General features: G+C 45.8%; 1 protein-coding gene across 4 annotated transcripts in view; it reads left to right on the top strand.

The window, feature by feature from the left end:
• FERMT2 (FERM domain containing kindlin 2) overlaps positions 1-21,389 on the top strand; it is a 375,557-nt gene that overhangs the window by 161,715 nt on the left and 192,453 nt on the right. For all 4 annotated transcript variants that reach the window (XM_069208559.1, XM_069208557.1, XM_069208560.1 and 1 more), the window contains one exon: positions 1,297-1,404. In XM_069208559.1, coding sequence (XP_069064660.1) covers positions 1,297-1,404 — 108 coding nt within the window. The remainder of the gene's footprint in view (positions 1-1,296; positions 1,405-21,389) is intronic.

Below are 21,389 nucleotides of genomic sequence, written 5' to 3'. Positions count from 1 at the left end.
TAATAACCAGATTAATGGGCCCTCCATCCGAGCCTCTCCAATTTTTATCCTGGAAAGTATCCTTTCTAGTTGCAATAACTTCACTCAAAAGTGTCAGTGAGCTTCAGGTATTAACTTTAGAAGAACCCTTCTTCCAACTACATGAGATGGGGTGGTACTATTTTCCAATCCTAAATTTCTTCCAAAGCTGGTCTCTCAATTCCATCTTAATATGTTGAATTGCCAGTATTTTTTTCCCCAACCAGACAATTGCAGAAAGGGCTCCACACACCTTGAATGTAAAATGTGCCCTTATGTACTATATTGTTACAACCAAAACATTTAGGAAAACACAATGCCTCTTTGGTGCCTTTTCAAAACCACACAAACAAAGGACCATTTCAAAATCAGGCAGTGCACGGTGGATTGTCAATTGCATCGAAACGTATTACGCTGAAGCTAAAAGAACTTTACTTGTCCCTGCTAGAGCTCACTCCACTCGTGAAAAGAGCTTCAATGGCCTTTCTAGGAAATAGACCTACAGCTGACATAGGTAAAGCAGCCACATGGTCTACAGTACTTACATTTGCTACACATTACTGTGTAGGTGTGATGGCCTGTCAAACAAGCTAATGTTGGCAAAGCAGTTCTGCGTACATTATTTCAAACAAATAAAAACCCCAAAGGTTAGCCACTGCTTTTTGAAGACTGCTTTATTAGTCTTTGCTAAGCATGTGTATCTACATACACACCTGCCTCGAACAATAAATGTTACTTACCTCCCCGACACCTGTGTATGTTAGTTACTTTTAAAAGTGATCACTCATTCATTCAGCATTGACATCTTACTATACTATACTTCCACTCCATCCTTTCCCACTCTGTGAGAACCCAATCTAACAAGGAAGTCGAACCCCATGCGCATTACCAGCAAGAGGAAGAGTCACCCTTCCACGTTACTTGAAAGACTTTCTACAAAGAAAAACATCTTGCATACTTCCGAGCCCAGAAGTAGATAGCAGGATTATGCTATGCATGTGAATCTACCGCACTACATACCACAAACAGATGCTTCCTGGGTATGTGACATTTTCCTTATTGTGGAATATTTTTGAAGTGTATCAATTATTTTTTGAGCCTGTTGATCACAATACAGAACTATTGGGAAGGAATGTGGGGATTCTTTAGAATGTTTGTCTTGCTTCCTTTCTAGCCCACCAGGTCTAGAGACCATTGTCCAAAAGCATGTTTTTATCAGATAATTACAATTGAAAAGCACTCCTTAAAAATGTTAACCATACCTGTCTCTCCCTTTAGTATGATGCCATTAGAATCAACCAGCTGTTTGAACAAGCTAAATGGGCCATTCTTCTAGAAGAAATTGAGTGCACAGAGGAGGAAATGATGATGTTTGCTGCATTACAGGTAATTTAAATGGTTCAAAGATCATACATGGTGTCTTTAAATTTATTTCAATTTTGTTTGCTGCTATACTTACCTGATTGAAACCTAGAATGTCTTAGATGATGTGTTCATGTAATGCAACAAACTCAATAAATGTGAGTAATGTTTCCTACCTGCGTACTTGAAGGGGCGGAAGCTAGTTTAGTCAAATAAAGATGTTATTTTGAGTCTTGTGCTTACGATTTACGTGCAGTTAATCATTCATATAAGATTGTTTTTTGCATTTATAGTAATACATTTCTTAGCAATGTCAATATACAATCATCTGACAGTACTGTATATACATTGAAGTTTGCTTATGTTGGAAGTCGACCAATTCAAGTGTTGCTAGTAGACTAGATGTGGGTAAGTTGTCCACTTTGGATAGTCATTGTTTGTGAAAGCTGTCTTTACAGGCTTCACGGACGTCCATATTTTAAAGTGCATGTATGAGCAGCTCTTGCCTTTGTAGGTCAGATATTGAAAAAGTATGTTCGATGGCATCTGTCGCTGTAGATACGCATGTTTTGCATAGCTCGCCATCTGGTGTTGGGCCGGAGTGTTACAAGTTGTTTTTCTTCGAAGAAGTCTTTCGAGTCACGGGACCGAGTGACTCCTCCTTTTGTCTCCATTGCGCATGGGCGTCGACTCCATCTTCGATTGTTTTTTTTTTCCGCCATCGGGTTCGGACGTGTTCCTGTCGCTCCGAGTTTCGGAACGGAAAGATAGCTAATTTCGGAAGATTTTCGTCGGTATTGTTGCGTTCGGGATCGGCGTAGTTAGATTCAACACCGCGTCTAAGATCGAAGAGATCCGGTGCCCTTCGGGGTAATTTTTTCGATCCCCCGTCGGGGCCTGGTCGGCCCGACCGCGTGCAGAAGAACGCCAATGGAACGGACCCCGTTCCGTTTCTGTCCCAAATGCCACAATAAATACCCCTATACAGACCAACACTTGGTCTGCAACCTGTGCCTGTCACCTGAGCACAGTGAAGACACCTGCGAGGCCTGTCGTGCGTTCCGGTCCCAAAAAACACTCCGAGACCGTCGAGCCAGAAGACTTCAGATGGCGTCCGCGCCGACAGCCCACCGGGAGTTCGAGGAACAAGAAGAGGAGGGAACCTTTTCGATCCAAGAATCGGACTCCGAAGGATTCGACGATACACAAACCGTGAGTAAGACGTCGAAAACCACTCAGAAGAAGATTTACAAGGCCCAGGGGACGCCACTGCCACCAGGCCATGGCTCGACCCATAAATTCGGTGACCGACCGTCGGCACCGAAAAAGGCCCAAACAGTGGCGAGATCGTCCGACTCCGGTCGAGACACCGGCACGCAGCCTTCTCGGGACCGAGAAAGTGCTGGAGACAAGTATCGATACCGGTGTAGACACGGCTCGACGCCGAGACAGCGGCACCGAAGAAGATCGACGCCGAGAGGTTTCGGCCCCGAAAAAGAAAAAAGTCACCTCGGAGCCGAAAAAAGATGCAGACAGGGTTTCGGTGCCAAAACAAACTGCAACCGACCCAGTTTCAGGCTCTTATACAGAAGAGCACTCGCTAACCACCCAAATGCAAAAGCATAGGTTTGAGGAAGAGCTACACTCAACTGATGTAGACCATACGCAAAAGCGTATTTTCATACAGCAGGGGACAGGAAAAATAAGCACCCTTCCCCCTATTAGAAGAAAGAGAAGATTGGAGTTTCAAACTGAACAAACACCACAAACAAAAGTGGTGAAAAAAGTTACCCCACCACCCTCTCCTCCACCTGTGATTAACGTCTCACCAGCACAAACTCCATCACATTCCCCAGCTCACACCACCATGAGCCAGGGTGACCAAGATCAAGACGCATGGGACTTATACGACGCCCCAGTGTCAGATAACAGTCCGGAGGCATACCCTACGAAGCCATCTCCACCAGAGGACAGCACTGCGTATTCTCAAGTGGTGGCTAGAGCAGCACAATTTCACAATGTAAGCCTCCACTCAGAACAGGTCGAGGATGACTTTTTATTCAACACACTCTCCTCCACCCACAGCTCCTACCAAAGCCTGCCTATGCTCCCTGGTATGCTCCGGCACGCAAAAGAAATCTTTAAGGAGCCGGTCAAAAGTAGGGCAATCACACCAAGAGTGGAAAAAAAGTATAAGGCTCCTCCTACAGACCCGGCTTTCATCACTACACAGCTGCCACCAGACTCTGTCGTTGTAGGAGCAGCTAGGAAAAGGGCCAACTCCCACACATCTGGAGATGCACCACCCCCAGATAAAGAAAGCCGCAGGTTCGATGCAGCTGGTAAGAGTCGCAGCACAAGCTGCAAACCAGTGGCGCATCGCTAACTCCCAGGCACTACTTGCGCGCTATGACAGAGCCCATTGGGATGAGATGCAACATCTCATTGACCATCTGCCCAAGGACCTACAAAATGGGGCAAAACAAGTGGTTGAGGAGGGACAGACCATTTCCAACAACCAAATCCGCTCCTCCATGGACGCTGCAGATACAGCTGCACGGACAATTAATACATCTGTAACTATCAGAAGGCATGCATGGCTCCGAACGTCTGGATTTAAACCAGAGATTCAGCAAGCAGTTCTCAATATGCCTTTTAACGAAAAAGAACTGTTCGGTCCAGAAGTGGACACAGCGATTGAGAAACTCAAAAAAGACACGGACACTGCTAAAGCCATGGGCGCACTCTACTCCCCGCAGAGCAGAGGGAATTACAGCACATTCTGTAAAACACCCTTTAGAGGGGGGTTTCGGGGTCAGAGCACACAAGCCAGCACCTCACAGGCAACACCGTCCAGTTACCAGGGACAGTACAGAGGAGGTTTTCGGGGACAATATAGAGGAGGGCAATTCCCTAGGAATAGAGGAAAATTTCAAAGCCCCAAAACCCCTACTACTAAGCAGTGACTCACATGGCACTCACCCCCTCCACACAACACCAGTGGGGGGAAGAATAAGTCATTATTACAAAGCATGGGAGAAAATCACTACAGACACTTGGGTTCTAGCAATTATCCAACATGGTTATTGCATAGAATTTCTACAATTCCCTCCAAACATACCACCAAAAGCACAAAATTTGACAAAACATCATTCCAATCTCCTGGAGATAGAAGTGCAGGCACTATTGCAAAAGAATGCAATCGAATTAGTGCCAAACACACAAATAAACACAGGAGTTTACTCACTGTACTTTCTGATACCAAAGAAGGACAAAACGCTGAGACCAATCCTAGACCTCAGAATAGTGAACACATTCATCAAATCAGACCACTTTCACATGGTCACACTACAAGAAGTATTACCATTGCTAAAACTACACGACTACATGACAACTTTAGACCTCAAGGACGCGTATTTCCATATACCAATACACCCATCGCACAGGAAATACCTAAGGTTTGTATTCAAAGGAATACATTACCAATTCAAGGTACTGCCTTTCGGATTAACAACCGCACCAAGAGTCTTTACCAAATGTCTAGCAGTAGTCGCTGCACACATCAGAAGGCAGCAAATACACGTGTTCCCATATCTAGACGACTGGCTAATCAAGGCCCATTCGTTAATAGAGTGCTCAAATCACACAAATCAGATCATACAAACCCTCTTCAAACTAGGGTTCACCGTCATCTTCACGAAATCCAACATTCTGCCGTGCAAGGTACAACAATACCTAGGAGCCATAATAGACACAACAAAAGGAGTAGCCACTCCAAGTCCCCAAAGAATTCAAAATTTCAACACCATCATACAACGCACGTATCCAACACAAAAGATACAAGCAAAGATGATATTACAACTCCTAGGCATGATGTCTTCATGCATAGCCATTGTCCCAAACGCAAGACTGCACATGAGGCCCTTACAACAGTGCCTAGCATCACAGTGGTCTCAAGCACAGGGTCATCTTCTAGATCTGGTGTTAATAGACCGCCAAACTTACCTCTCGCTTCTGTGGTGGAACAACATAAATTTAAACAAAGGGCGGCCTTTCCAAGACCCAGTGCCACAATACGTAATAACAGATGCTTCCATGACAGGGTGGGGAGCACACCTCGATCAACACAGCATACAAGGACAATGGAACGTACATCAAACAAAACTGCATATAAATCACCTAGAACTTCTAGCAGTTTTTCAAGCACTAAAAGCTTTCCAACCAATAATAGTTCACAAATACATTCTCGTCAAGATAGACAACATGACAACAATGTATTATCTAAACAAGCAAGGGGGGACGCACTCCACGCAGTTAAGCCTGCTAGCACAAAAAATTTGGCGTTGGGCAATTCACAACCAAATTCGCCTAATAGCACAATTTATACCAGGGATCCAAAATCAACTCGCAGACAATCTCTCTCGAGATCACCAACAGGTCCATGAATGGGAAATTCACCCCCAAATTCTGAACACCTATTTCAAACTCTGGGGAACACCTCAAATAGACTTGTTTGCGACGAAGGTGAACGCAAAATGCCAAAACTTCGCATCCAGATACCCACACAAACAGTCCCAAGGCAATGCCCTATGGATGAACTGGTCAGGGATATTTGCTTACGCTTTTCCTCCTCTCCCTCTCCTTCCTTACCTGGTAAACAAACACAGTCAAAACAAACTCAAACTCATATTAATAGCACCAACTTGGGCAAGGCAACCCTGGTACACAACGCTGCTAGTACCCTACATCAAATTGCCCAACAGGCCAGATCTGTTGACACAACACAACCAAAAGATCAGGCACCCAGATCCAGCATCGCTGAATCTAGCAATCTGGCTCCTGAAATCCTAGAATTCGGGCACTTACAACTTACCCAAGAATGTATGGAAGTCATAAAGCAAGCCAGAAGGCCATCCACCAGGCACTGCTATGCAAGTAAATGGAAGAGGTTTGTTTGCTACTGCCATATTAATCAAATACAACCATTACACACAACTCCAGAACATGTAGTGGGTTACTTGCTTCACTTACAAAAATCTAACCTAGCTTTCTCTTCCATTAAAATACACCTTGCAGCAATATCTGCATACCTGCAGACTACCTATTCAACTTCCCTATATAAGATACCAGTCATTAAAGCATTCATGGAGGGCCTTAGGAGAATTATACCACCAAGAACACCACCTGTTCCTTCATGGAACCTAAATGTTGTCCTAACTAGACTTATGGGTCCACCTTTTGAACCCATGCACTCCTGCGAAATACAGTTCCTAACCTGGAAGGTTGCATTTCTCATCGCCATTACTTCCCTAAGAAGAGTAAGCGAGATTCAGGCGTTTACAATACAAGAACCTTTTATACAACTCCACAAGAATAAGGTCGTCCTAAGGACTAATCCTAAATTTTTGCCAAAGGTTATTTCACCGTTCCATCTAAATCAAACAGTGGAACTTCCAGTGTTCTTTCCACAACCAGATACCGTAACTGAAAGGGCACTACATACATTAGATGTCAAAAGAGCATTAATGTATTACATTGACAGAACAAAGAACATCAGAAAGACTAAACAACTATTTATTGCATTTCAAAAACCTCATGCAGGAAACCCAATATCAAAACAAGGTATAGCCAGATGGATAGTTAAATGCATCCAAATCTGCTACCTTAAAGCTAAACGACAGCTGCCCATTACACCAAGGGCACACTCAACCAGAAAGAAAGGTGCTACCATGGCCTTTCTAGGAAACATCCCAATGCAAGAAATATGTAAGGCAGCCACATGATCTACGCCTCACACATTCACCAAGCACTACTGTGTAGACGTGTTATCCGCACAACAAGCCACAGTAGGTCAAGCCGTATTAAGAACATTATTTCAAACTACTTCCACTCCTACAGGCTGAGCCACCGCTTTTGGGGAGATAACTGCTTACTAGTCTATGCAAAACATGCGTATCTACAGCGACAGATGCCATCGAACTGAAAATGTCACTTACCCAGTGTACATCTGTTCGTGGCATCAGTCGCTGTAGATTCGCATGTGCCCACCCGCCTCCCCGGGAGCCTGTAGCAGTTTGGAAGTTACCTTCGACTATTTGTATATGTATCATCTCAACCTTAAATAGGTACATACTTAGTCACTCCATTGCATGGGCACTATTACTACAATTCAACTCCTACCTCACCCTCTGCGGGGAAAAACAATCGAAGATGGAGTCGACGCCCATGCGCAATGGAGACAAAAGGAGGAGTCACTCGGTCCCGTGACTCGAAAGACTTCTTCGAAGAAAAACCACTTGTAACACTCCGGCCCAACACCAGATGGCGAGCTATGCAAAACATGCGAATCTACAGCGACTGATGCCACGAACAGATGTACACTGGGTAAGTGACATTTTCATTATTTGTTTATGCCCTGTAACCATCCTCTTGCAGGTGGAGTACTATCTCTCCCGGGCTGGTTCTTGCCTCTTTGGGCAAGCACATAAACCAGGTCTAATAAGGCTTTGGAACAGCAATTGGCATTTCTGTCTTAAATGTGTAGAACAGCAAATTTGGAAGTGTTTAGAGTTGCTCAGGCCAGGACCCGAGCTATTGTACCTAGTACCTGTCCCAGGAAATCCTGCGCCCTAAAGCATTCTGTGTGTGTAAAAGGCAACCTCCTGGTGACACCTCAAGCATGTTGCAGAGGAAACATTTTTGTATTGCTGATGTTTTGTATAGTGTACTTGTGAATGTGTTTTAACTGAATGAGGTGGAAGTAGGTGAATATAGTTACTTCTGATGGAAGGTTGACAACATCTCGCCACTCTTCATCAGTTCATTCAAATACATTTGTTTCCCAGGCCTCCTGGATGGGCTCAAAGGGATCAGGAGCATTGAGTCATTTATAGCTACAGGTTATTTTATTATCCTCCAAATTTCACATTGCAACCTTAGCCTTTAGAGTTGGCTGAATCCTGGAATGTCTGTGACCCCTTGAGAGAGAGCATGGCGCAACTGGAGGTACTGGAAAACTTGGGATTTATGCAGTGTAAACTCATTGCAGCTGAGCAAATGATAGTTTCAGATTTAACCTCCATGTCTTTCACTTGATGTGTGTGTGTCTCTCTCTCTCTCTCTCTCTCTCTCTCTCTCTCTCTCTCTCTCTCTCTCTCTCTCTCTCTCTCTCTCTCTCTCTCCCTCTCCCCCCCCCCCCCCATATATATATATATCCCCATTCCGCTTCTGCCCCGAATGTCACAATAAGTATCCTTATACAGATCAGCATTTGGTCTGTAATTTGTGTTTGTCGCCAGAACACAAGGAGGATACCTGCCAGGCATTTCGGTCCAGAAAGACCTTAAGGGACCGAAGAGGAAGAAGACTACAGATGGCGTCGGTGCCGACAGGACAAAAAAACATGGAGGAAGAAGAGGAAGCCTTCTCCATCGAGGATTCAGACTCTGAAGAGGTCGATCCTGAACAGACGCCGAAAACCGTGAGTAAGACGTCGATACACAAGACTCGCGTAAAGCCCAGGGGACGCCACCGCCAACAGGCCATGGCTTAACCCGGAAAATAGGTGACCGGGCATCGGCACCGTAAAAGGGCATGCATGTGTCGAAGTCATCCGACTCCGGTCGAGATACCGACACAGAGCAGACTCGACACCGGGTCAGAGCAAACTCGACACCGGGTCAGAGCAATCTCGGCACTGAGAGAGCGGCACCGAACCAAGTCGGCACCGAGAAAGTACGCCGAAGAGCAAAAAAGTGTTGTCGGAACCGAAAAAGGCAGCCGAAAAGGTTTCGATACTGAAACATCCGTTCTCGGAACCGAAATCCAGTACCTACACAGAGGAACAAGGCCTGTCCTCACAAATGCAAACACATGGATTTGGACAGGAACTGGAGACAATGGAGCCAGACTACACCCAAAGAGAAGGCTCCACATCCAAAAAGAAACAGGGAAGATCAGTACTCTCCCTCCAATTCGAATGAAACAAAAACTTGCCTTTTTGAGAAAGACAAGCAGCCACAGGGGAAGGTGGCTAAACAAGTAACCCCGCCACCATCTCCACAACGCTCTCCACAACCATCACCGGTAGCCACTCCAATGATGCAATCCCCAACTCATACAGGGATGAGTCAGGATGATCCAGACGCGTGGGATCTTTATGATGCGCCAGTGTCAGATAACAGTCCCGAGTGTTATCCAGCTAGACCGTCACCACCAGAGGATAGTACAGCCTACGCACAGGTGGTGTCAAGGGCAGCGGCGTTTCATAATGTCAGCCTGCATGCTGAGCCAATTGAAGACGACTTTCTATTTAATACACTGTCATCCACACACAGCCAGTACCAGAGCCTCCCCATGCTACCTGGAATGCTAAAACACTCCAAACAAGTGTTTGAGTAGCCTGTGAAAGGAAGGGCCATTACTCCAAGGGTGGAGAAAAAATATAAACCGCCACCAACAGACCCTGTGTACATCACACAACAGTTGACACCAGACTCAGTGGTAGTAGGGGCAGCTCGCAAGAGGGCGAACTCGCACACTTCAGGAGGTGCACCACCTCCAGACAGAGAGTCGTAAGTTTGACGCGGCAGGGAAAAGAGTGGCGGCACAGGCAGCAAACCAGTGGCGTATTGCCAACTCACAGGCTTTGTTGGCCAGATATGATCGGGCTCATTGGGACAAAATGCAACACTTTATAGAACATTTGCCCGAGGAGTTCCAAAAAATAGCACAGCAAGTAGTGGAAGAAGGACACAGTATCTCGAACAATCAGATACGGTCAGCAATGGATGCGGCAGACACAGCTGCTAGGACTGTAAACACAGCAGTGACAATATGGAGACATGCATGGCTGCGTACATCAGGATTCAAGCCGGAAATACAACAAGCCGTGCTGAATATGACATTTAACAGACAGCAGTTGTTTGGGCCGGAGGTGGACACTGCTATCGAAAAACTTGAAAAGGACACTGATACCGCCAAAGCCATGGGCGCACTCTACTTCCCACAGAGCAGAGGCACATTTCGTAAAACACAGTTTCGAGGACAAAGCACGGAACCCACAACCTCACAAACAAGGCCCACTTATCAGAGCCAATATCAGCGGGGAAGTTTTCGGGGACAATATAGAGGGGGACAATTCCCAAAAAGTAGAGGGAAGTTCCAAAACTCCACAAAACAAGCAGTGACTTCAACGTCACAAATCCCCAACACATAACACCAGTGGGGGGAGATTAACCAAGTTCTACAAACAATGGGAGGAAATAACAACAGACACTTGGGTCCTAGCAATTATCCAGCATGGTTATTGCATAGAATTTCTAAAATTCCCTCCAAATGTCCCACCGAAAACACACTATGTCAAAACAACACATGGATCTTCTACAACTGGAGGTCCAAGCGTTGTTACAAAAAGATGCAATAGAACTCGTACCAATTCATCAGAGAGGAACAGGAGTTTACTCGCTGTACTTTCTCATACCCAAAAAAGACAAAACTCAAAGACCTATATTAGATCTCAGAACATTAAATATCAAATCAGATCACTTTCACATGGTGACACTGCAGGACGTAATACCATTGCGCAAACAAGACTACATGACAACACTAGACCTAAAGGATGCATACTTCCATATACCGATACATCCTTCACACAGAAAGTACTTAAGGTTTGTATTCCAAGGGGTACATTACCAATTCAAAGTGTTGCCATTCGGGATAACAACTGCGCCAAGAGTTTTTACAAAATGCCTGGCAGTAGTGGCTGCTCATATCCGAAGGCAGCAAATACATGTGTTCCCGTACCTAGACGATTGGTTAATCAAAACCAACACGCAAGAACGGTGTTCACAACACACAAAGTATGTCATAGAAACCCTCCACAAACTAGGTTTCTCACTCAACTACAATAAGTCACACCTTCAACCGTGTCAAACACAGCAATACTTAGGGGCGACAAACAACACAACAAAAGGGATTGCCACTCCAAGTCTACAAAGGGTACAGGCATTTCACAAGGTAATACAGGCCATGTACCCAAAACAAAAGATACAAATCAAGATGGTGATGAAACTACTAGGCATGATGTCCTCATGCATAGCCATTGTCCCAAACGCAAGATTGCACATGCGGCCCTTACAACAGTGCCTAGCATCACAATGGTCACAGGCACAGGGTCAACTTCAAGATCTAGTGTTGATAGACCGCCAAACATACACCTCGCTTCAATGGTGGAACAATATAAATTTAAACCAAGGGCGGCCTTTCCAAAACCCAGTGCCTCAATACGTAATAACGACAGATGCCTCCATGATAGGGTGGGGAGCACACCTCAACCAACACAGCAACCAAGGACAATGGGACACTCAGCAGAAACAGTTTCACATAAATCACTTAGAACTACTAGCAGTATTTCTAGCGTTGAAAGCATTTCAACCTATAATAAGCCACAAATACTTTCTTGTCAAAACAGACAACATGACAACAATGTATTATCTGAACAAACAGGGAGGAACACACTCAACGCAGTTGTGTCTCTTGGCACAGAAACTATGGCATTGGGCGATCCACAACCACATTCGCCTAATAGCGCAGTTTATTCCATGGATTCAGAATCAGTTAGCAGACAATCTCTCTCGGGATCACCAACAGATCCACGAATGGGAGATTCACCCCCAAATACTAAACACTTACTCCCAAAGATGGGGAACACCACAAATAGACCTATTTGCAACAAAAGAAAACGCAAAATGCCAAAACTTTGCATCCAGATACCCATAGGATCAGTCTCAAGGCAATGCGTTATGGATGAGTTGGTCAGGGATATTTGCATACGCCTTCCCCCTCTCCCACTCCTTCCATATCTGGTAAACAAAGAGTCCAAACAAACTCACTCATACTAATAGCACCAACTTGGGCAAGGCAACCTTGGTACACAACACTACTAGACCTATCAGTAGTACCTCATTTCAAACTACCAAACAGGCTAGATCAGTTTACTCAACACAAACAGATTAGACACCCAAATCCAGCATCGCTGAATCTAGCAATTTGGCTCCTGAAGTCTTAGAATTCGGACATCTAGACCTCACACAGGAATGTATGGAGGTCATAAGACAAGCTAGGAAACCAACCACAAGACATTACTATGCAAATAAGTGGAAAGGATTTGTGTATTACTGCCATAATAAACAAATACAACCCTTACACGCATCTACTAAAGACATCGTCAGCTACCTACTGCACTTACAAAAGTCAAAGCTAGCTTTTTCATCCATTAAAATACATCTCACCGCAATTTCAGCTTATCTGCAAATTACGCACTGAACATCACTTTTTAGGATTCCAGTCATAAAGGCTTTTATGGAGGGTCTGAAAAGAATTATCCCACCAAGGACACCACCAGTTCCTTCGTGGAACCTTAACATTGTCTTGACACGGCTCATGGGTCCACCGTTTGAACCCATGCACTCATGTGAGATACAATACTTAACATGGAAAGTAGCATTTCTAATTGCCATCACATCTCTAAGAAGAGTAAGTGAGATACAAGCATTTACCATACAAGAACCCTTTATTCAGATACACAAGCATAAAGTAGTTTTACGAACAAATCCTAAGTTCTTACCAAAAGTCATATCACCGTTCCACTTGAATCAAACAGTAGAACTACCAGTGTTCTTTCCACAACCAGATTCTGTAGCTGAAAGAGCACTACATACATTAGACATAAAAAGAGCGTTAATGTACTACATTGACAGAACAAAACAAATTCGAAAAACAAAACAACTGTTCGTTGCTTTCCAAAAACCTCATACAGGAAATCCAATATCCAAAGAAGGCATTGCCAGATGGATAGTTAAATGTATTCAAACTTGCTATATTAAAGCAAAAACAGATCTACCTATTACACCAAGAGCACATTCCACTAGGAAAAAAGGCGCCACAATGGCGCTTCTGGGGAATATACCTATGACAGAAATGTGTAAGGCAGCCACCTGGTCTATGCCTCATACATTCACTAAGCATTACTGTGTAGGTGTGTTAACTGCACAACAAGCCACAGTAGGACAGGCTGTATTAAGAATATTATTTCAGACAACTTCTACTCCTACAGGCTAAGCCACCGCACTTTGGGGAGATTACTGTTTATTAGTCTATGCACAGCATGTGTATCTGCAGCTACACATGCCACCGAACGGAAAATGTCACTTACCCAGTGTACATCTGTTTGTGGCATGAGACGCTGCAGATTCACATGTGCCCTCCCACCTCCCCAGGAGCCTGTAGCTGTTATTAGTTGAATGAAAATTGTAAATTTGTAAATAAATATTATTTTAATACACATTATGTATATACATACCTACTCAATTGCCTGGCGACATCTAGTATATTCACAACTCCTACCTCACCCTCTGCGGGGAAAACCATCTCAGATGGAGTCGACGCCCATGCGCAATGGTGCCGAAAGGGAGGAGTCCCTCGGTCTCGTGACTCAAAGACTTCTTCGAAGAAAAACAACTTGTAACACTCAGAGCCCAAAGACGTCTTTTCTATAGTAAGAAATAGCATGCACAGAGTCCAAGGGTTCCCCTTAGAGGTAAGATAGTGGCAAAAAGAGAATTCTAATACTCTATTTTGTGGTAGTGTGGTCGAGCAGTAGGCTTATCACAGGGTAGTGTTAAGCATTTGTTGTACATACACACAGGCAATAAATGAGGAACACACACTCCAAGACAATTCCAGGCCAATAGGTTTTTGTATAGAAAAATATATTTTCTTAGTTTATTTTAAGAACCACAGGTTCAAGATTTACAATCAATACTTTAAATGAAAGGTACTTCACCCAGGTATCATAGAAACTTTGAATCAGCAAAATAGCATGTACAGTTTTGGCATAACTGGCAATAAGCTACTTTAAAGGTGCAATTTTCAACAGTTCCTGGGGGAGGTAAGTATTTGTTAGTTTTGCAGGTAAGTAAACCACCTACAGGTTTCAAAGTTGGGCCCAAGGTAGCCCACCGTTGGGGGTCCAGGGCAACCCCAAAGTTACCACACCAGCAGCTCAGGGCCGGTCAGGTGCAGAGGTCAAAGTGGTGCATAGGCTTCAATGGAGAAGGGGTGCCCCGGTTCCAGTCTGCCAGCAGGTAGGTACCCGCGTCTTTGGAGGGCAGACAAGGGGGGGGTTTTGTAGGGCACCGGGGGGGGGACACAAGTCGGCACAAAAAGTACACCCTCAGCGGCACGGGGGCGGCCGGGTGCAGAGTGCAAACAGGCGTCGGGTTTGCTATGGAGTTCAATGGGAGACCCAGGGGTCTCTTCAGCGAAGCAGGCAGGCAAGGGGGGTGGGGAGACTTCTTGGGGTAAGGGCAAGGGAGAGGGCCACCTGGGGGTTGTTTATGCACTGGAGGTCAGATCCTTCAGGTCCTGGGGCTGCGGGTACAGTGTCTTTACCAGGCGTCGGGTTCTTAGAAGCAGGCAGTCGCGGTCAGGGGGAGCCTCTGGATTCCCTCTGCAGGCGTGCAGAGTGGAAAGTCTCACGCTTCCGGTGGGAAACGTGCGGTCCTTTAAAAATTGTTTCTTTGTTACAAAGTTGTTTCTTCTTTGGAGCAGAGCCGCTGTCCTCTGGAGTTCTTGGTCCTTTTAGATGCAGGGTAGTCCTCTGAGGCTTCAGAGGTCGCTGGACCCTGGGGAACGCGTTGCTGTTGCAGTTTTTCTTGAAGTTGGGAGACAGGCCAGTATGGCTGGGGCCAAAGCAGTTGGTGTCTGTCTTCTCTGCAGGGCTTTCAGGTCAGCAGTCCTTCGTCTTCAGGTTGCAGGAATCTATCTTGCTAGGTTCTGGGAGCCCCTACATACTCAATTTAGGGGTGTGTTTAGGTCTTGGGGGTTAGTAGACAATGGCTACTAGCCCTGAGGGTGGCTACACCCTCTTTGTGCCTCCTCCCTGAGGGGAGGGGGCCACATCCCTAATCCTATTGGGGGAATCCTCCATCTGCAAGATTGAGGATTTCTAAAAGTCAGTCACCTCAGCTCAGGACACCTTGGGGGCTGTCCTGACTGGCCAGTGACTCCTCCTTGTTTTTCTCATTATCTCCTCCGGCCTTGCCCCCAAAAGTGTTTATGCACCTATGTCCTCACTTATGGTATAGTGCACCCTGCTAGAGGGGTGACTTATCTATACCATAGGCAGTGTAAGGTTGGCATGGCACCCTGAGGGGAGTGCCATGTCGACTTAGTTGTTTTCTCCCCACCAGCACACACAAGCTAGCAAGCAGTGTGTCTGTGCTGAGTGAGGGGTCCCCAGGGTGGCATAAGACATGCTGCAGCTCTTAGAGACCTTCCCTGGCATCAGGGCCCTTGGTACCAGGGGTACCAGTTACAAGGGACTTACTTGGATGCCAGGGTGTGCCAATTGTGAAAACAAAGGTACAGTTTTAGGGAAAGAACACTGGTGCTGGGGCCTGGTTAGCAGGCCTCGGCACACTTTCAAATCATAACTTGGCATCAGCAAAGGCAAAAAGTCAGGGGGTAACCATGCCAAGGAGGTGTGTGTGTGTATATATATGTGTGTGTGTGTGTGTGTGTGTGTGTGTGTGTGTGTGTGTGTGTGTGTATATATGTGTGTATATATATATATATATATATATATATATATATATATATATATATATATATATATATATATAAACACAGTGGTATCAGCCACTGTGTTCTTATAATTAGTACCATATTTTCATAGGAAATGGGTCTTTTGGTTTTCTAATAACTTCGGTGGTGTTTGGCATATCACAGATTGCACTCCATACTTGGACCTTGACCGATTCATGACTGCCAATCCCTGGGGCGCAATCCATCGGCCTTACATAACACCCAAATCGATGGGCTACCAGTAACCAAGTCATGGACGCTTGGCATAGATTACACCCTTCATACCAGGGAAAATTCCTACTACTTTTGCCTACACAGCCTATACACAAGAATTTCCCTGACTCACTAACGAGGGTCACATGGGTGGAATATCTTGGGTGTACTATATCAGATCACTCTCCCTCTTCAAATACAGTTGTGTTGAAGTGGTCCTGCTCCCATATTCCGTCCTGTCCCCTCACCACAGATGCCCTATGAGAGGTGGCATTTCACTGAGCTTATTACAATGTACTTTCAAGATAAAGCTGAAACAGCTTCAAGCACTAGCACTGAATGGGATGCGTTCAAAGCTGTGCTTCGCGGCCACAAAATCAAACTAACTTTCTGTAAAGAACTCTACACACTTAAAACAGATATTCATAGGAATGAGCAATTACTGTCCCCTAACCAGACAGCTGCCGCCAGACAGGAACAGACGAGGCTCACACATAAGACAGCACTGGAGACACTGGGCTCAATAGATTACAAGGAATATCTAGCCAGGAAACACAGCCTGAGATGGGACTATCTGGAACAGGTCATGCTAAAGTTGGGGCTGGGAGAGGGATTTGTACGATCGACAAAACTGCTGTATACTAACCCTACCGCTAGAGTGCGAACAGGCAGTACTATATCTGGCCCTATCCAGGCTGGTAGGGGCACCAGACAGGGTTTCCCATTATCCCCCCTCCTCTTTGCGGTGGCAGTGGAACCCATAGCTCAAATGGCCAGAACAGGGCAGTATTTCGGGGGCATCTCAGTTAGCAATTGGACTCATCATATTGCCCTCTATGCAGATGACATGCAGCTCTTCCTTCGGAACCCAAAGGCTGATCTGCCAGGAGCAATGGCTATGTTGGAGAGCTACAGAGTAGCCTCCGGGCTCCGAATCAATTGGAGGAAGTCTTCTATCTTTCCCGTGATCGAGGGCACCACTAAGCCCAATGACACAAGAGGTCTGCCCTGGTCCCCTAACACGTTTAAATATTTAGGAGTGAATATATACCACAAAATGGAAGACTTGCTGGAAGGAAACACACATGGAGCACTCAGAGGGATTAGAGCTAGCATGCGCTTTTGGGAAACACTGCCCCGGACGGTATCAGGAAGAACTGCCTTGCTTAAAATGATAGTACTGCCCAGAATGCTATATTACTTCTCCACTATCCCACTCATAATCCCGAAAGCAGTGTTCAGAGAAATAGAATCCAAGACCTCGAGGTTTATCTGGGGAACGGGTAGGCATAGAATCACATTACACTCCCTTCAAAGACCCACTGCAGAGGGAGGTTTGGCTGCCCCAGATCTAGAGATATATTACTGGACAGGGCAACTACAATGGCTAGCAAAACCAATGAGTGAACCCCCAGTTGCAAAAGAACTACAGATCCCTTTAAAATGCCCACTTGAAAAGATACTGGGTATACTATTGAACCCCAGGAAATCAAAACGACAATTACCACTGGAGTGGGAATCAACAAGATATTGTTGGGAACAATACCTAAAAGCGCACCCACACAGACTCCATACGCACCGGAGGCGCCTCTGGCATGCTTGAAACACATAATAGGGAACCAAGCGCTAATAGGTCTTAACAAACTAGTGGCACATAACATCACAAAGTTGGGAGATCTGTACTGCAATGGGAAACTGCGCACATACACAGAACTACAAGATCAGTTTGATCTCCCATCTGGATTATTCATTACCTATTCGCAGTCACCAGAATCACACAAAAGACATGGAGAGCGGGAACACTGGAGCCGCCGACCCACCGAGGTTGTAGCCTTATCTGCTCAGTAGGGGAGCAGAAAGGAGTGATATCAGCAATATATAAGTCCTTACAAAACAGCACATGAACACCTCCTAAAACTTCAAACTAAGTGGCAGACAGAGTTAATAACCACCATTGATGAATCACAGTGGGCAAGGATCACTTCTCATAATTACTCAGTCTAGAAACACCAGATTTAAATTAATAAATGTATGTTCGATGGCATATGTTGCTGCAGATACACATGTTTGGCACAGTCCGCTGCCTGGTGTTGGGCTCGGAGTATTACAAGTTGTTTTTCTTCGAAGAAGTCTTTTTGGTCACGGGACCGAAGGACTCCTCCCTCTTTGGCTCCATTGCGCATGGGCGTCGACTCCATCTTAGATTGTTTTTTTCCGCTGTCGGGTTCGGACGTATTCCTTTTCGCTCCGTGTTTCGGTTCGGAAAGTTAGTCAGAATCTCGGAAGAAAGCGTCGGTATTGTTCCGTTCGGTATCGGGATAGTTAGGTACATCGACACCGATCATCGGAAGACTTTGGGGCAGTTTCGATCCCCCATCGGGGCCTGGTCGGCCCGACCGCGTGCGACATCGAAGCCGATGGAACGGACCCCGTTTCGTTTCTGCCCAAAATGTCACAGTAAGTATCCTTATACAGATCAGCACTTGGTCTGTAACTTGTGCTTGTCCCCCGAGCACAAGGAGGATACCTGTGAAGCCTGTCGAGCCTTCCGGTCCAGAAAAACACTCCGGGACCGAAGAGCCAGGCGTCACCAAATGGCGTCCACGTCGACAAAACAACGTTTCGACGACGAAGAGGAAACATTCTCGGTTCCGGAATCAGAATCCGGAGACTCCGACGTCGAACAACAGCAACAAACTGTGAGTAAGACGTCGAAAAGTAAATCCATCGACAAACCGAAAGCCCAGGGGACGCCACTGCCAACAGGCCATGGCTCGACCCATAAATCAGGCGACCCGTCGAAGGGGCCGAAAAAGGGCACGCCCATAGCGAAGACACCCGACTCCGGTCGAGGGACCGCCATGGAGCAACCTCGGAGCCGAGAAAGCGGCTCCGAGAGACAAAAACAAGATACCAGCACCGAAAAACATCGGCACCGAGAATCCATGCCGAAAGGAACAAAAATTCTGTCGGTGCCGAAACCGAAAAAAGATTCTCTCTCGGCGCCGAAAAATACCACACCTTCATCCTACTCAGAGGAACAAGGACTAAGTGGCCAAATGCACAAATTTGGACAAGAGCTCCAAAGTGTAGAATCGGACTACACACAAAAGAGACTGTGCATCCAGCAAGATACAGGGAAGATATCAACCCTTCCCCCAATCATGAGGAAAAGAAGGATCGGACTTCCAAAGGATGACACACAACCACAAGCCAAAGTGGTTAAAAAAGTCACGCCTCTGCCCTCTCCTCCACAGGCATCGCCGGCACAAACACCGCCACAAATGCACTCACCAGCGCAAACTACCATAAGTCATGACGATCAGGATCAAGACGCCTGGGACCTGTATGACACCCCAGTGCCGGACAATGATCCCGAGTCATACCCCACAAAGCCGTCACCGCCAGAGGACAGTACCTCATACTCGCAACTGGTGGCTAGGGCTGCAGACTTCCACAATGTCCAACTGCATTCCGATCCTATAGAGGATGACTTCTTATTTAACACCCTCTCGGCTACACATAGCCAATATCAATGTCTCCCAATGCTACCAGGGATGTTACGGCACGCGAAACAAATTTTTGAGGAGCCCGTAAAATCAAGAGCCATCACCCCAAGGGTGGATAAGAAATACAAACCACCACCCACAGACCCAGTGTTTATTACTTCGCAGTTACCACCCGACTCTGTGGTAGTAGGGGCAGCTCGCAAAAGAGCAAATTCACATACATCTGGCGACGCCCCACCTCCGGACAAAGAAAGCCGAAAATTTGACGCGGCAGGGAAAAGAGTGGCGTCACAGGCAGCCAACCAGTGGCGCATCGCAAATTCACAAGCGCTGCTGGCCAGATATGACCGCGCACACTGGGACGAGATGCAACTTCTCGTAGACCATCTTCCCCAGGAATACCAAAAAAGGGCGCAGCAAATAGTGGAAGAGGGACAAACGATCTCAAACAATCAAATCCGCTCTTCACTAGACGCAGCCGATACTGCAGCAAGAACAGTCAACACTGCTGTCACCATAAGGAGACACGCTTGGCTACGCACTTCAGGCTTCAAACCTGAAATCCAGCAGGCTGTCCTTAATATGCCCTTCAACGAGAAACAACTGTTTGGCTCGGAAGTGGATACAGCCATTGAAAAACTTAAAAAGGACACAGACACGGCCAAAGCCATGGGCGCACTCTACTCCCCGCAGAGCAGAGGCTCTTTCAGAAAAACTCCATTTAGAGGGGGGTTTCGTGGCCAACCCACAGACACCACCAGCCAACAATCAAGAACCACACCATATCAGGGTTCCTTCCAAAGGGGTGGTTTCAGGGGATATCGGGGGGGTCAATTCCCAAGGAGTAGGGGAAGATTCCAGACTCCAAAAACACCTCCACCTAAACAGTGACTTTCAAGTCACGCAACCCCTTCACTCAACACCAGTGGGGGGAAGACTAAGCCAATTCTACCAATCTTGGCAACAGATTACAACAGACAATTGGGTATTAGCAATAATCCAACATGGCTATTGCATAGAATTCCACAACTTCCCACCAAACATCCCCCCCAAAACACGCAAAATGTCACAACATCATTTAGAACTTTTAGGACTAGAAGTTCAAGCACTACTGCAAAAGGATGCAATAGAATTAGTACCAGTACAACAAAAAAACACAGGAGTTTACTCCCTGTACTTTCTAATCCCAAAAAGAGACGAAACATTGAGACCAATATTAGATCTCAGGACACTAAATACCTACATCATATCGGACCATTTTCACATGGTCACACTACAAGACATCATTCCACTGCTCAAACAGCAAGATTACATGACCACATTAGACCTAAAGGATGCGTACTTTCATATACCAATACACCCTTCTCACAGAAAGTACCTACGGTTCGTATTCAAAGGAATACATTACCAATTCAAGGTGTTGCCATTCGGAATAACAACTGCACCAAGAGTGTTCACAAAATGTCTAGCAGTAGTAGCAGCACACATCAGGAGACAACAGATACATGTGTTCCCTTACCTAGACGACTGGCTAATCCAAACCAACACAGTAAAAAAATGCGCAAACGACACCACCTTTGTCATACAAACCCTTCACAAACTGGGGTTTTCCATCAACTACACAAAATCACACCTAGAACC

The sequence above is a fragment of the Pleurodeles waltl genome, chromosome 9, assembly GCF_031143425.1.
Source record: "Pleurodeles waltl isolate 20211129_DDA chromosome 9, aPleWal1.hap1.20221129, whole genome shotgun sequence".
NCBI lineage: Eukaryota > Metazoa > Chordata > Amphibia > Caudata > Salamandridae > Pleurodeles > Pleurodeles waltl.
This window is presented reverse-complemented; position numbering and strand designations above follow the sequence as displayed.